The sequence below is a fragment of the Aedes aegypti genome, chromosome 3, assembly GCF_002204515.2.
Source record: "Aedes aegypti strain LVP_AGWG chromosome 3, AaegL5.0 Primary Assembly, whole genome shotgun sequence".
NCBI lineage: Eukaryota > Metazoa > Arthropoda > Insecta > Diptera > Culicidae > Aedes > Aedes aegypti.
This window is the reverse complement of record NC_035109.1, coordinates 338,063,938-338,081,458: the sequence shown is the minus strand read 5'-3', so window position 1 is coordinate 338,081,458 and position 17,521 is coordinate 338,063,938. Positions and strand designations below refer to the sequence as shown.

The window sequence follows — 17,521 nt, the reverse complement described above, 5'->3', positions numbered from 1 at the left end:
GGTCGATTTGCGATTCTGTCTGCTGTGGTGATCTCCAGGTGTATCGGTACGGAAGGTTGTGCTGGAAGTAGGTGCTACGAATGGCCATATTCTTGGAGGCGGCAAAATCAATTAGTCGTAGGCCGTTTTCGTTCGTCAGCCGGTGGGCGCTGAACTTTCCAATCGTCGGTCTGAATTCCTCCTCCTGGCCAACCTGAGCGTTTAGATCTCCTATGATGATTTTGACGTCGTGGCTTAGGCAACTGTCGTACTCGCGTTCAAGCTGCGCGTAAAAAGCGTTTTTATCATCATCAGTGCTTCCGGAGTGAGGGCTGTGCACGTTTATTATGCTGAAGTTGAAGAACCGGCCTTTGATCCTCAACTTGCACATTCTCTCATTGATCGGCCACCACCCGATCACGCGCCTCTGCATATCACCCATCACTATAAAAGCTGTTCCCAGCTCATGTGTATTGCCGCAGCTCTGGTAGATGGTATGGTTACCTCTAAACGTTCGCACCATTGATCCCTTCCAACACACTTCCTGCAACGCTACGATGCCGAATCCACGGTCTTTCAGCACGTCGGCGAGTATGCGTGTGCTCCCGATGAAGTTGAGAGATTTACAGTTCCACGTACCGAGCTTCCAATCGCTAGTCCCTTTACGTCGCTGTGGTCTTCGCCGATTGTCCCGGTTCGTATTCTCTCGTTGATTATTCGTTGCTTGTTTTTTTTTACGGCTGGCTTGCAGGGCCTGACACCAACCCCCTAGATTTCCGGAGGACCATTCCCCCTAAATGTTCGGAGGACCATAGTGCGCAGTTTAGCTTAGAGTCCTTCTCTGGCACTCGGACGATGATCAGCCGCTCCTGACATGGGGAACAGACGCTGTTGTGAGCCGCTTCTAACATGGAGTACAGACGCTCAAGGTTTGCAGAAGCAAAAGCAAACCCCCCCCTTCCCTGTCAGCATACGACCAAAGTTTCCACCGGGGGTTGGTTACCCAACCTTCCATAAGGTTACTCGTACCCCGGCCAGTACCGCGAGGAGGTAGGGATAGGAGTTGCTGGGCAAGAGGCTAAGGACCGCACAAAGGGGTCTATTTTATTCCTTCAGGTACGCGAGGTACCAATGATACGCCATACCCAGCCATTTACCAACCGGCATTTCACTATAAACAATGCTATGGACCGATGCACGAATTCATTATCTGACTTTTGAGCGGTGCCGTGTTATTTACGAGACCATGGCAACGAGTGAATTTGGCATCGCTCAAACGTCAAATTAGTGAACTCGTGCATCGGTCCATTATGAATACCACTTCACCGCAAATGTCACTCCACTGAGTTCATTTTCAATCACTTCACCATCCGTGACAACGGTAATAGAACATAACAAGTGAAGTGACTGGAAGGTGAAGTGTAAGTGAACGTGAAAGTGATATCCATAATGGACCAATGCACGAGTTCACCAATTTGACGTTTGAGCGGTGCCGAATTCATTTGTTGCCATGGTCACGTAAATAACACGGCACCGCTGAAACGTCAGATAGTGAACTCGTGCATCGGTCCATAGGGCCCATTTTCTCACTTAGGTGATATCCGTAATAGGAAAGTGATCACTTCACCTGTTTGTCACCGTGAGTGGTATTCGTGATAGGGCCCTATATCATTCGATCTACGGAGGAGGTAGGAGAAATGCACATACCTAGGCTGATAGCCTAACCGAGAAACAGTATATTCTAAAGTGCACCTGTTACAGAGAGATCCCTTTTCTGAACTCGCCGAAAATAGTAGTTTACGGAACAAGTTACAGAATGATGATTTTTACAGCACGAGTCGTAAATTTATCCTACGAGGCTTGCCGAGTAGGATAATTACGACGAGTGCTGTAAAAATCGAGTTCTGCAACGAGTTACGTACAACATTTTTTGCAATTTCGTAGAAGACCACTCGAGGGTATCAGAAATTATATAGGAATGCATACACTAACATTTTACAATTTCTGAGAAATTGTTGTGTTATGATTCATTACGCAACTCAAAACAGTTGCGTAATGAGAAAGCGTTGCGTAATGAATCATTACAGCACTGGTTTCAGTTAGGTAATGACTATTCCCGCACTGCATACTTCAGTGCAGGAAAGTGGGCCGTTTCATGACAGATTGGCGTGATGAAAAACAGCCTATTACGATGAGAAATTGCAAAAAAGTATATAGCATCTGCTTGACATGCTGAGACCGCTATTGAGAAGAAATTGACTTGGGACATTCTTCAAACATGACTCGTAAAGCTCGTATAACTGATGTAAGGTTGAATCAATAAAACATTTGTATTTCTATATATAAGTGTGTGGTTTTATTATTTCACTTTTCCAATATTAAACTGTCAAAAAGTTATGCTTTCTTTTCTATTGGTTTTGTGGCTTCTACAAAATGCCCATCATTGGAATCTAATCGCAAACTGTAAAATGTGTTAGAACTATACTGTGTTCTCCCCATGCATCAATCCCTCTCTGTACGATTGTTGACAGGTATAATTTCCCATCAACATTAATCTTTTCCATCAGTTCGGTAGTTACTTCCCAATAGAAAATTCTCCTATCATTCGATTCATTTTTTTATATTTCTAATAACAGTGTTTTACAGAGTGAAATTTTCATAACTTTTCTTTGCTTGAATATGAAACGAAGCCTGATAACCGTGTCAAAGACCCTCAATATAAATACATGACATTTCAACTTGTTTAGCCAATATCCAGCTGTCTTCGGTACTAACCCCATCGATGATTCGTGGTGGTCCGAATGGAACAGAAAACAATTGGCCATAAAACATAAATCTAACTTGTAGTTTTCCTACGTGGTAGTTGTCCCTTTCATTTTGGATTCAAAGTTCCTTCTAACTACACTCTTTCCTTCTTCTCTATTGATAGAAAATGCGTAAGTTATAAATCACTCCAATCGTCTTAACTTCCTGCCTGTTCGGCTGTTAAAAACAAAATCTGATAATCAGCAGTGTGGCTCCTATCATTCGTCGAAGATGATAAAATGAGGTTTACTTCAATTTCGGAAAGTGAAGAGAAACAAGTTTGCTTCTCTTCCCCAGCTCTGAACTTAAAATAAGAAAAATGAACGACCACGCATTCATCGGTGCTCTCTATGCCTAGTTACGATAGATAAGGGATTTAGTACTAAAGCTGTAATAAATATTGTGTGTGTCCTTTAAAGAGAATATTACTTGCTTCGTTAGAGTGCCTGGTTGGATTTCCTCAAAGTGTGTCGGTCAATTGGGACAGTGTTTGATTTCCTAACGAACTAACAGACGAAATCAGGATGTCGCGTTCGTTTCGCCATTGTCGTGATAGTTGTTTCCGCTACTGCTATTTGTGTTATTATTATTATTGTTGTTGTTGTTATTACTGTTGTTGGAGGAGCTCGTGGTGCCACCATTTCCGCCTGTTCCAGCACCAGAAGTGCCGGTCGTTCCTGAACCGGTGTTTGCGTTAGCATTCGAGTTGCTAATGGTGGCACTCGAACTGTTGTTAGTGCTGCTGCTGATCGTATTGCTACTTCCGTTCACGATGAATGATGTTCCCAGACCGTACAGATGGCCACAGTACTTGGCGTTGTCAATGTTGTCCTCGAAGAACATCTGGAAATCAAATGAAATCTAGGTGAATTTCGTTCTTCCAAATACAGTTATACATATGCAGAGCTGTTACAAAAACTTCAAAGTCTTATCCGCGAAAATTGCGACATCTGTAATTCGATATGCGACTGGAGGCACCATGACTCCCAACTTGCCAGCCAAGAGTGTTACAAACTACGCCACGAGAGGGTACATGAACACAGAAGGTAACCTGAATGAATTACGTGGTGCTTTTTGGTAAAACGCAACTCTTTCGGAAAAATCCCATTGTAATGGCTAGATTTCTACATTTTGAAAAGTCTTCATTTAAAAAGCAAACAAACAACAGTGCAATTATTATTTGTGTGCACTAACTGAAAGTTTTAAACAAGAAGATCGAGCTTTTACATTTATTATTTTTTCAGTTTTGTTCTATCGAAATCTTAAGTAGGATGTCGGTCATTGTAACCGTCATCTTTAAATTCTGGGATGTTTTACTTCAATACCTTGAACAGATACGAATCTATGACAAAAGGTCGAAAGACAAAAGGTCGAAGAACAAAAAAGAAGGGACAAAAGGTCGAAAATCTTTTTTCAAAGAAGGAAAAATTTCCCACCAAGCAAATCATTTTCGACCTTTTGTCCTTTCGACTTTTTGTCTTTCGACCTTTTGTCCATAAACCGACAGATACCTGGTATATATTCCATGGTACAAGTTGTTAAGAAAATTATTCTAAGGCTATCTTGAATGAAGACAATTATGAGTATGGAACTTATTTCAAGATAATTGTATCATGCCATATATGTGTGTCATATAACCCTCTCTTTTCCATGGTAGCTCCAGAGCTCTACACGGTAAAAAATCAGCACGTTGGTATCGATAGTCCTGCTATTAGATTTGCACTACTGTTTGATCTTGACAATATCAAAGGAACGACTCTTGAATTCAACGTTGCATAAAAAAATAAATTTCAGCCCGACCCAGATTTTAACCTTTATTTTCGGAATTCAAGTCTTGTATATTATCTCGACACCAACTCGCATCGGTTATAACAGTGTTACTCAACCGGTGGTCCGCAGACTCCTAGGAGGCCGAGACGACTTCTCAGGGAGTCCGCGAAGCCATTATAAATAAGTATAATGTTTCATGATTGATAGGCACATCAAAAAAAAAAAATATTGCGCTATTTTATATTTCTAATCGATCAAAATGACTCGATTTGCGTCACTGTCGACCAGAAAATTCGCACGACACGAGTCATCATACAGACCCCTAAATGTGACGAATCTCTTACTACACTTGCCTTGCAATAGATCACTATAAACAAGTTTAAAATTTTTGATGATGATATTTAGTCCTAAAACCATTGATAAGTTTTTTGTCCTTTGTTTGTCTTGTAGCAAAATACAACAAATATGTTTGATCTTAAGAACTATATTGAGTTTTGGGGGGTTTTAAAAAATAATCATTTTTGTCTATATGAGCTTGATTGAGTGATTTTCAATGAAAATCTAAAGCGTGCAGCAAAACTTAAGTGGTTTTTTTGGGGAACAAACTTTTGATAGGATTACAGAAATTCAAAGTCGAGTCTAGTACACGACACTGAAGACGGCTTTACAGTTACGCGTATCTGTCAAAGGATACAAACTCTATTGGAATTAAATGGTACAGTACTAAATTCGGTTTTTCATCTACTTAGAAATTCGAAATTATTCGCTGTCCCACTGAAACCTAAGATTTAAAACTGTATCTTGAAAGATTTTTGCAAAGATTCTTTATGATTTAAAAAAAGTTCTTTCAAACGTCGTTAGTTGACCATTAGAAGCTCATGAGCAAGTGTTTTTTTTTTTGAATATTTGAAACAACTCATAGACACATAAAAAAGTGCGATAAAAACTACCATTTTAGGGGGTTAACCTACGAGCTCGCACCGGCAATTTTCAGCAAACAGATACGCGCTTGATTTTACTATGTCTATAGCCGAAATCAGATTGATGAAAATTATGTCTGTCAAACGTACCGGTAAGGTGGTGGGGTGTAGCATAAACATAGCAAATTGTTCTGAAATTGCATGGTAGTTTCAAGAATTAGCACATCTTAAGGAAAAGTCGATAAAAGGGCTAAACATTATAGAGTATTCGGATTTTTGCTTGATTTCCAACAAGTTTTGGATCAATACTAGATCGGCATGTTTTCCGTTGTCTTAAAAAGTTTATTATTAAAAATTTGTCATTTTTCGAAATGAGCACCCTCCCAATTTTGGTTGTAAAATTATCTCATGTGAGCTGAAAATTCATTTTTTTTCACTACACCTTGAAGTTATTAGTATTTAAAAACATTCCGTGCAAAAAGATTAAATTTTAAAGAACATTCTAAAATGACATCCGGACCAACATCCAGTGAATGAATGTTCACCGGATGAACATTGAGTGGATGCATGTGCAGCGATATTGTTCATTTTTTGTAAACACGGCCCGCAGTAAAGATTTACTTCCCGCTAGAGGTTGCGGCGTGACGTCATCGTAGATTAGTTCATTGGCCGATGGCGACCCGTTGGACATTGACGCGGGCTCGGTTCATTATTTGACGTTTGAGCGGTGCCGTGTTATTTTTTGTTTATTTTTTGTTATTATGTGATCATGGAAACTAGTGAATTCGGCACCGCTCAAACGTCAAATTAGTGAACTCGTCCCCTGGTCCATTGGGTAAGGTATTTGAAATCGTTGGAGGACACTGAATATGCGACGGGGACTGATGAAATGGACTCAGACGGAAATTATACGGCCATTGATGAATTCGCCAAAAACGCGAGTGGACAAAAATGATTTGAAAGCGAGATACACCGCACCAAGTAATGCTTGTCGATTATGGGTGCATAATGAACTGCGGGCTTAACATCTCGAAGGAACACCGTATTCGTTTTAATACGGTGTTCTGGGCATTGGATTCACGAGAGAACCAGCTATATTTGCCAGAGCGTGGAACAAGTGGATGTTCAAAGACGGCGTCGCTACAAGTACGAGGAAAAATCACACGCTTATGATCTCTGAATATCTGGCAGATTTAATTAGAATTTATGTTTCGACAAATTGAACTTTAAAAATCGAAATTTCGAGTTATATAGTTGTAGCTTTAAGGGGACGAATTGTGGGTAAATATATTTCCCTTACTTGACTTCCTCATTATCACATAAGTCGCGAGACTGACATACGTTTATTAGTAACGAGCGACAGACCAAGTTCGATGTTGTTTTTAACATTTCTAGAACAAACTTATTGTTTTTGTTATAGTACCATGAAACTACATGCAATTTAATGACGTTACCCGATGCGATTACTGTCCAACGACACTAGTCACGAGGCAGGAAATCTTGAACAGAAATCAAGGTTTCTTTTCAAATGAAGGAGACTGACACGTTTTGCAGGAAACCCAAAAAGATCGCAAATTACGTCTCAAAAAACATTTTATGGCGACAAAACTGAACGTTTGTTCATAGTCGCCTTGAAAGGTCTCCTAGTAGTATGTTACTGCATCTAAGTGTTACTATTTCCGCTCACGGAAAACGGATTTCATAACGAACAAAGTAAAATATGCATTATTTCGAATTTCGTTATTTATCCTGGTATTTGTTCTGGTCAAACCATAGCTACAACAGCAATGAAGAAGGCTGCATACTGATATATAATTTTAAATTTTTGTTAAACTTTTTGCATGAGTGTTTTATTGGAAAACAAAAACAATACCTAGTGATCCAATAGGCGCTCACAAGGTCATGTGTTTTTAATATAAAGGATTATTTTAACAAATGAAAATAATGTCAGATGTCTTCATTTAGAAATTTGTTAAAATTGCCTGAAGATATCTGTGCTAAAAAATATTGAACTTTTACACGAAAAATAAGTGTTTACACTAGTGAGCGGTAATATGGGCATGAGCGGCTACGTGTACTGTCCATGAGAGTATATACTAAAGTGTGGAAGAAGAAGCAATGGCTATATATTAGCAAAAAGAAAAAAAACGTAAACAAAATAACTACGTCACTAATTTACACGGGATCTTATAGGAGCTCACTCGCTTGTAGTTGTGAAATATTTTGCACCGTACACGGAGGTCACGCACACTAAATGTCTTCTTCCACACCTCGGTATATATTCTCATTGGTGTACTGTACACTCAAGGTAGTTTGAAAAAATCGCGATATTCCAAAAAAAGAATCTCTGATGTTATCATCTCTTGTCCAGCTTTCAATGACTTATTGACAATAACCTATATTTTCAGAGTTTTTTTTAATGAATTAACTGTTTCAGCATTACAAGTTTTCAGCCTCTAGTGTTTCAGTCTTATGTTGGAATTCCCACATGACGGTAAGATACAGCAAATGAAGACGTTTACTTGCATCGCGTACGCGTAAATCCTCGCTCCATTCTCGGTTATGCTTCTCTTTCATGCTAACAGAAAAAATTAACAATGACTCGCATTTTTCGTTTGATTTCAATTCAGTGATTTATTTATCGATTTCATATTATCCAATAGATATTCACAATTCAACAGTTCATAAACAATCTAACATCAATTCAACAATATCGCCTCGGTCAATGGAATATATTCATTTGCTGTATCCTATCCTTAGTAATGGTAGTAGTAATTCAATTCAGTCTCATAGACATAGGAACTATGTTTCAATTATTGCGATAACAGTTATTTCAAGTAGTGGAAGCATCTAATCTGTTGACCCCTTCCTAACATGAACCTTCAACTTGGTGTCAATGTGATTGATCGATTGATTCAGCACACTTTCAAAGCTCTCGCCACAATTGCACTCAAAGCTTACAAAGCCACTGCAGTTATTGTCGGCACATTTGCCAGTGCATCCACCTCCACCACTACCATCATCCCCAAGTTCCCCGGAACCATTTCCTACACCACTGTCAGTGCAGCAATCGGTCACGTTATTGTCATCGTTCTTACTGCTACAGCTAGTATTAAGAAAACCAAAACCATGTACCTCACGCATCTTGAAGAACGCCATCCCGGTCAACAGGGAGTCCGAGCCGGCCTGATGCTGTGGGCCGACACGACGTAGTTCCAACTGATCGGCCACCTCCTGCAGACCGCCCTTAAGATTCTTGCAACTTTTCATCAGATATTTGACGTCGTAGATCGTCGGGAAGTAGATTCGAAGCAATTCGAAGAAGTCGCTCTCCTCGGCCGGAAGGTTCTGGTCCGTCAGAAGCTTCAACAGATAACCGAAATCATAGCCCGAGTGAAAACTGAGCCATTTGATGTTGTCCATCAGCACTATGCCGGAGGTCATCAACAGTTCGGCGAAATCCAACGGGTCGATTCCGTCCTCTTCGTGTTTCTTGAACTGGATTCCCGAGTTCTGCAGTAGATCGATCGAGTCCTGTGCGTACATGTCTTCGTTGAGATTGAACTTGAAGTTGAACTGCCACGTGGAGAAGCCGGGCGGTGTGTGGCCTTCTTCGTCCATGAAGGTCAACCCCAGCTGGATGATCCGTAGCAAATCGACATTGCACCGCAAAAATTGATACTGATAGTCAGCCGATGAGCGAAACTCGCCCACCGGTCGTGCGACAACGCCGGGAAATTCCGTGTCCATCGCCACGTAGTGGTACTTCTGAACGATGTGCCGAATGGTGCGGAATTCCTCGTCCAAATTGTGTCGCCAGACATCGCGAATGCCGCATTCTTCGTTGGTCTGGGGGTTCATGTTGTTGCCATTGCCACCACCGCCTCCGGTGTGGTTTCCTCCTCCCCCGCCGCCACCGCTGACTGCCGATGGCATTCCCTGTAAGGGGTGAAACGTAAGAGAATGTTAGCTGCCTTGCATTAACTTCGATAAACTAATGATGAGTTTTGCACCACAGGCAGAATTTGTGCCTGGCAATGTTTCCGCTGGAAATTATAATTGGATTCACGAACATTTTTTTTTTTTCGAAAATAAGGTTGATACAAATATTTCTTGTATGTCCGAGACCACTTGAAAGGTACGAGGGGGGATAAAAATAAATATAAGGAACAAAAAAAAAAAATGAAAAATGAGTTTTTTTTTCGAATATTTATTTTTAACGAAAATTGTTTTTTTTTTAAACGTCCTCTGGATCATTATTTTACTTGTTTTTTACTTTAAAATTTGAAAAAAAACGTATCTGAAGTCAAAAAAATGATGATTTTTTTTCTCCCCTTCAAAATTTTCGGATTTTTGAAGGGGGGGGGGGGTAACATAAAAGAAAATTAATTAGAAACAAAAAAGAGACCTAAATGAGACCCAACAGGAATCACGAAAACAAATAGAAACTAAACAATAACCAAGAGATAGTAGTTTTCGTGAAGATTACTCAAGGAATCTGAGCAGACATTTCTTTAAGGATATTTAAGTATAATTTAATCAGATATTATTTCAGTTGTTAGCCTTTCCTTCAGTTCAGTTTCCTTCAGACATTATTCCGGAGATTTCTTGAGGAGGTCATTGAGACAAACATTTTCAGATACGAACAGGCCAGTCTTACTAATAAAAACAATAATCAGGGTGTCTATTAGAGTGGTTCAAAAAATCGTTTTTGCTCCACACCGCTCATTCGATTCTAGATCAAATTCTGAGTGTCCTCCCAAAATTTGAGCTCATTTGGATGAAAACTGAGACTGCACAAGCCCTATAAAATTTATATGGGAATTACTATGAGAAAAGCAAACAATTCGTTCAATCGGTCATAGTATTTGCCCATGTGCTCTTGGAGATTAGAACTACAATGATACTGTGAGATACAAAAATCAGCTACAACTTTGCCGAAGACCGTTTTTACATCGGACGCCCCAGTAATTAGTTATTGATTTTTGAATGAGTTGTAAAATTTTGGTTATAATTATTGGGCTGCTCTGCAGACATCACTGGATATATGCAGTAAAACATAGTAGCCATGATTTGTGCGGGCTATCTTTCGCGCCATGTGCAGCAATGTTGCCTGTTCAGAAGTTAAATGAGCACAGCTGAAGAATTTGTTACTGGATATAAATCAATAACTAATTACTGAGGCGTCCGATTTGAAAACGGTCTCCGGCAAAGTTGTAGCTGATGAATGTATCTCACAGTATCAACGTAGTTCTAATCTCCAAGAGCACATGGGCAAACACTATGACCGATTGAATGAATGGGTTGCTTTTCTCATAGTAATTCCCATATAAACTTTAAAGGGCTTGTGCAGTCTCAGTTTTCATCCAAATGAGCTCAAATTTTGGGAGGACACTCAGAATTTGATCTAGAAACGAATGAACTATGTGGAGCAAAAACGATTTTTTGAACCACTCTAGTGTCCATTCAAAATCAGTTTTCCAATTCCCAGATTTTTCCCGAATGCCTAAAAAAATAAAGCCGAGCGACGTCATACTAAGGCAGCTCAACATTTTCCAAACGTTAGGTAGAAAGTATTGATGTTGGATTTGACTTTCCAAATATTCGTTTCAAAATTAAGTATGTTGAAAAAGTATCTTCAAATACACAAGATATTTTTGTGCATTTTGGGTACATCAGAGCACATTTTTTATTAAAATATATTTATTTATACTCAATATTTGGAAATATTAGCATTACCATTGCAATTGCATAAATGTTGGATTAAATAAAGTAGAAGATTGAACTGCTAATTTGACACTGTTCCACGCTATGTCTTAACCAGCAGATTATGCAAATCGAATGTACCTCGATTTTTTTTTCGCTAGAGTTCAGTAATTGGGTTATATTTTCATAATCAGAAGGTTTTAAAATATTCCATCGGTGAAATTGAGCTATTTTTTCATATACAGACTATGCAAATCAGTGAAAATCATGTTTTCCTACACATTTCAGCCCATACAAAATGTATGGGAAAAATTTCACCGATAGAATATTTTGTAACTTTTCGATTATGAAATTATAGACCAAATACTGAACTCTAGCAAAAAAAAAATCGGAGGTACATCCGATTTGCATAATCTGCTGGTTTAAACATAGCGTGTGTTCCTTTATAAGGGCTCATCTGACTTCATCGATACTCTCTTTCGCTAATAACTTCGCCAAAATAAATACTTTCGCAATATTCCTAGCTTGCTATGCAACTGAAAAGTGTTTTGAAAAGTGAATCAGTTTTTTTTTTTGTAATAATGCGAAGAGAGCATCGATGAAGAGAAATCGATCATTGCAAGTAAGTCCTAATGAAAAAATCAATGTCGATTAGAATTTAACTAGTATCTCTCAAAATAAATGTTTGTAATTTATCCAGCTGCTAGCTCTTGCGATGTTAAATATTGAGTAATACATAAATAATCAAAACATTTGTAATATATATTTAAAACAAAATGATCAAATTTGGTCAACTTGATCTGAGTTATTCAATAATCAATATTTATGATGTTTTTCAAAACACTGTCGGTTGAACTTTTAAACAGACAGATATAAACGATTTATTGAAGACCCCAGCTGAAGATTTTTTAAGCAAACGAATGAATTCCTAGAACTAGAAATTCGATTAAATTACCTTTAGACTAGATCAGTCATATCAGCTGATGGCTGATGTAGTAAAACTATCAATATCACTCTGATTTGACAACCAACAGCAGTGATGCGAAATCGCACTCTAGATCATAATCACTGCAGAATGAGTGATCACGTGGAAATTATCCAAGCTGTTGATGTTTTTCAGTAATCAACACCCAGTTTCAATCGATCGGCAGCACTATCAAAAATATCGTACCGTAAAATGGGGTGAAGTTGATCACTTTTGAGCGATTCTGTTCTATAATTACTAGTAGGATGCATGTATTGTCATCCAAATATTTTTAACATCTGTACTGGTTGGATGTTAATCAATTTATACAAACGAAATTATTACTAATTATTATCATAATAACAAAAACATTTTTTAGAGATCAAAAATTGAATTTTCGATTCCGGGGTGAAGTTGATCAATTACTGTGACACGTTTTCTAAAACAAAGAGACATGCTATTTACAAAATTTGGGATCACTGATCCCGAATCAAGTCTCAAAAATCTTACAACTTGTTGATAAATCGGTCAATTTTAGAATTGAATGTTGTGAAATCCAGAATACACCAAATAAAACGCCTTAAGGTATGCAATTTTCTTATGCAATTAGAAACTCTCTCACAAAAAGAACGATTTTATCTCTGAAAATGATTTTTTATCCTCAATGCAAATATAAAACTGGGTTCACAAAACATATATGGAATGTACGAAACAGTTTATTTAAATGGGGTCTTTATATAACCTTGGCAATAGTCGAATGTTTGGGGTAGAACACTTCAACAGTTCATCGAACATTTCCTTAAAAATCTGTTTTTTTCCATGGTATAACTATCTTGAACGACGAACCGAAATTAGAAACATCAAGAGTAGCTATCAGGTAATACGATATGACATTTCTTGTGATAATTGAAAACGGATAATAGCTCTCAATGATCAACTTCTCCCCACTGATCAACTACACCCCGAATTACGGTACTGATATATTGCTAATTTATTTGCTTAAATCAAGGCTAACTTATCATTGATATCCATAGTCTATCGCCATCAAAGCACTGGAATGATCCGAATAAGCCATTTTACGAGATGTCCGGATGGCGTTATATGACGGGCCGCTCATTGTTATTGTTCAAAAAACTAGCTTGATATATGAATGGCGCTGATCACATCTTTATTAGTGATGACGTTCACGTCTCTTTCTGAGCATGTTTGTACTCGGTTTCCATGGTTGAAGTTACCAGTAGATAAAATAACTTCTTCCCCACCTGCAGATTTTAATTTTACATGGAAAGATTAAAAAGCATGTTGCATAGACACCAGCGTCATTGTTGAATGAGCTCCTTCCAAATGTGGCGTTTGAAAAAACGGTCCCCAGGAAGTTTCAAAGTTGGCAAACAAACGAAAAACATAAGAAACGTCTCATAAAATGGCTTATTGTATCGCAATCGGTCTGTAAATTCAAAGTGTGGATAGTGACAGCGAGCAACTCTGCTAGGTATTCGATTTTTAGACATATCAATACAGAGTCAAAATTAGAGCGAATGTAAAAACTAATACATTTTCAGTAAAATCTGTTAGGCAGATAAAATTTCAATTGAATATTATGTTTCCCATCGATTTAATCAAATGATGCATTTTTGTATGATCCATTACAGTATTACTTTTGTTGCAAACCTTCTTATTATGAACAACTTATTTTAAATAAAAATGGATCATGCGCCATTCATCAAAATTTAGAATACACCTCTCGCTTTTTCGTCTCCTTCAGTTTGACAGCAGCGATTGCGCCTTTTGACCTCGTCCTTCTGGTTTGACTATCATCAGCTTCGCCGTTTTGCTACACTTTTTCACTCGAACCTTCATCACTTTCGCCCTTCTGCACAATCAGTTTCAAATGCCCCCTTCTGCCACACGCAATTCTCAAATGCGTTACCGAAGAGGGGGAAGATGGCTGAAATTAACATCAGAGTTGGTATCGAAAGAGAATATCAAATGCGTCTTTATGTTTTCCTCACTTATTTCGTGAAAAACGTTATTTTTAAGGAACAGCTGTGCATTATATGATTGTAATTTATCAAATAAACTGTTAGGTGAATTCTGGTACTGTACTGATATCACTTAGTAGCCAGGATTACGGAGGGTGCCAGGGCAACTCCAAGAATGTATAGGATATTGAAAGAGATTTTGAATAAGCTAAACAAGAATATTTTCTTTGCAATCTTGCTAAAAACTTTGCTATGATTTCCAAAAGTATCTTTCCAGTAAGGTACCGTGGGGTAAGTGGATACAGCAGAATCAACCGTTAAATTCAATGTTATGTACAGCTAACGTGAATAATGTAACTCAAACTTTTTTCTGTGGATAACAAATAAGGGACTATTATACTTCAAATCGTCATTTACTTCGAATTTTCTGATTGTTATTTATTGAGTATGAGAGACTTAAAAATTTGCGCCAAATGATTCACTTGCTCCACTATGGTGGGGTAAGTGGATCACCATTAAAAAAAATCTGTTCTCGAAACAAATGTAGTGTGATTATGTTCAATAAGAATGATATTACCCTCGTTCAAGTTATTAGTGCTAGTAATGTTACATTTTAATACTTTAAAATTAAAAAGTACCTTTATTTAATCAAAATATAATAAAAAGTACGTATATATTAGTTCATACTAATTTGAACAAAAAAAAAACATTGTAACTGGATAAATTTGGAGAAAATTCATCCATTTATACGCATAAGTAATACAGAAGTATTGTAGGATTATTCCTAACGATATTTTTGAAAAACACTCTTGATTTAAAAATATTAGTTACATTTACTTTTGAATAACAAACTGAAATACTTCTATTTTTTTATGAATACATGTTTATCATCTGTCTAGAGCAATTTATAAGGTCAAATAAGGTACGATACTATGCTTTCGATTGGAAAATTAGTATATTTTGCTCTTTTACAACTTAGCTTATATAAACCACGAAGAGTTTCGTGTAAATTTTGAAATTATTATATTTTTTATATTTTTTTATACCCGAAAGGTTAAAAAAACTTTTAGGTGGATTAATTCAAATTTTGTCAATTTGACAAATTCAAGCTGAGAATGGAACAAAATAAAGGAACACAACATTTGCGGATATTAAAGCTTTTTAAAATTCTCGTAAGCAGTCTGCCAATAAATGATAATTATTCTTACTCCACCCCATTAAAAAGTAGGGGTAAGTGTACCATGTCCAATATATTTGTATTTATTTATAAAAATGACATATTTTTCATTGTGATTCATTCAATTAGAACTGAAATGCTCACCATGTGTCGAAAAAAATAATAGAATTCGATTTTAGACAGAGATACAATGGATTTTTGATTGATGGAAAACAATTTTCAAATTAATTACTTTTTGCAGCTCACAAGTTTGCTTGTGTTAGTGTACGTGTAATACCAGTTTTGCAATAGTATCAGTGTGAGCGTAAGAATATAACCTAAAACGAAGCAATGGTGCGAAAACATTCAACATATTCAAGTATTTATGCTTTATATTGACAAATGATCCACTTACCCCACTGATACACTTCCCCCACTTTACCTTATTACAGGGGAAGAGGGATTACATAAGGACTCAAGCGTATGGACTCAGGGAAACCTCTAGCATTCACTAAAAGTTAGTCATGATGCGAAGTGCAAATTGTCAGGCAGTTGTGCACCCTCTTACAAAATTTTCGAGTTGCACCCATAGTGCTTAAAATTTAAACTAATCGATGTTTCTTTGTTTGAAATATATATTTTTCCTAGCGTGTTCTACAATTTCCCGGTGGAAAAAATGTATAGCTTATTTGTTGGAATTCCTAATGCAATTTCTGAAATGATATTTAGCAAAATTAGTACTCGCTTTTCAAGTTTAAGGTTTAAGGCAGGTTACTGCAGAAAGTTTCCGACCATTTTCCGTTGGAAATGTTTACGAAATATTCATGTGAATTCTTCCAGAAAGTTAGCTAGTAGTCCCTATCTTACTTGTACCTTGATTTTCAAATAACACCATATTTGTCTTTATGATAACAAACAACTATTTCTTGCTGTTTGTGTTTGAAAAACTAACCTAGCCTTAAATTTCATTATCATCAGATAACGAAAATAGTGACTTTAGTGACCAAGTCAAAATAAGTGGTTGTCACTAAGAAGTGACTTGCTACCAACAGATTCTACGGATTCTACCATAATAAATCTTCAAGCTGTTTAGTGGAATACCTATAAGTAAATGAAAAACCGAATTTAGTACAGGTCAAACTCGATTATCCGGAGTATCATTTTTTTTCATTCCGGACAATCGAATCACTAAGAAAAAAATTGAAATCATTGATAAAGAAACTTGAATAGTATCTTTTTTACGTTATTTCATTTATATGATGCGATGGCGTAGCCAGACATTTTTTCTAGGAACAGTAGGGGTCTTTACAAGAAAAAAAATTGACCGGCATACACAAAAAACCACTGTTTCAAACCCCCTTTTCTTAAATACGTTCTAAACTGCAAACTCATTCATATTGTATATTGTAATACCAAAAAACAAATTCCGGATAATCGAGTCTAAAATTGCGGATAATCGAGTCCCCGGATAATCGAGTCCGACCTGTACTATACCATTTAATTCCACTAGAGTTTGTATCCTTTGACAAATACGCGTGTTTCCACTTCAACTGTAATGCCGTCTACTTCAACTGTAGACTCGACTAGTACACGACACTGAAGACGGCCTTACAGTTGAGGTCGAAATACGCGTATTTGTCGAAGGATACAAACTCTAGTGGAATTAAATGGTATAGTACTAAATTCGGTTTATCATTTACTTAGATTCTATCAGATTTCTAAAAAAACCGAAGTCATCTAGGAATTTAGCCAGTAATTTTTCCATCAGCTCTCTTTAGATTTCCTACATACTTGTCGATCAAGATTTCTTTAAGATTTCAACCAGAAAGGATTTTATCTCCGAGGATCCTGCAGAAGTTACTCCAGAGATTCTTCCCAACATTCCTTCAGGTATTCTTCCAGATTTTTTTTCACAAATTTCTCATGTAATTCTTCAGAGAATTTATCTAGGAATGTATCCAAGGAATTGTAGAGGATTGTTTTTTCAGAAATTATTGGACAAACAAATCTTAAAACAACCAAAAATGGAAATCTTAAAGTAATCTTGAATCATGAATACAACAATTGTGCATGAACGATCAAATAAATGAATAGAAAAATTGCTGTAGTATTTACTGGTGTAAAACCATAGAATTGTATATACCTAACTTCCAAAAAAAGTTTGTTTAATAAACTTCCAAAAAATTCATGAAGATAGCATTTGAGAAATTACGCGAGAAATGTTTGGAAGAACTGTTGG

General features: G+C 37.1%; 1 protein-coding gene across 3 annotated transcripts in view; it reads right to left on the bottom strand.

Moving 5' to 3' along the window:
* Positions 1–2,550: 2,550 nt before the first annotated feature.
* Positions 2,551–17,521, bottom strand: part of LOC5571904 (CCR4-NOT transcription complex subunit 7) — a 34,142-nt gene continuing 19,171 nt past the window's right edge. For all 3 annotated transcript variants that reach the window (XM_021855131.1, XM_001659953.2, XM_001659952.2), the window contains 2 exons: positions 8,610–9,413; positions 2,551–3,627 (listed from right to left, as the gene is read on the bottom strand). In XM_021855131.1, the coding sequence (XP_021710823.1) occupies positions 3,304–3,627; positions 8,610–9,410 (1,125 nt within the window). In that variant the 5' untranslated portion in view covers positions 9,411–9,413 and the 3' untranslated portion in view covers positions 2,551–3,303. The remainder of the gene's footprint in view (positions 3,628–8,609; positions 9,414–17,521) is intronic.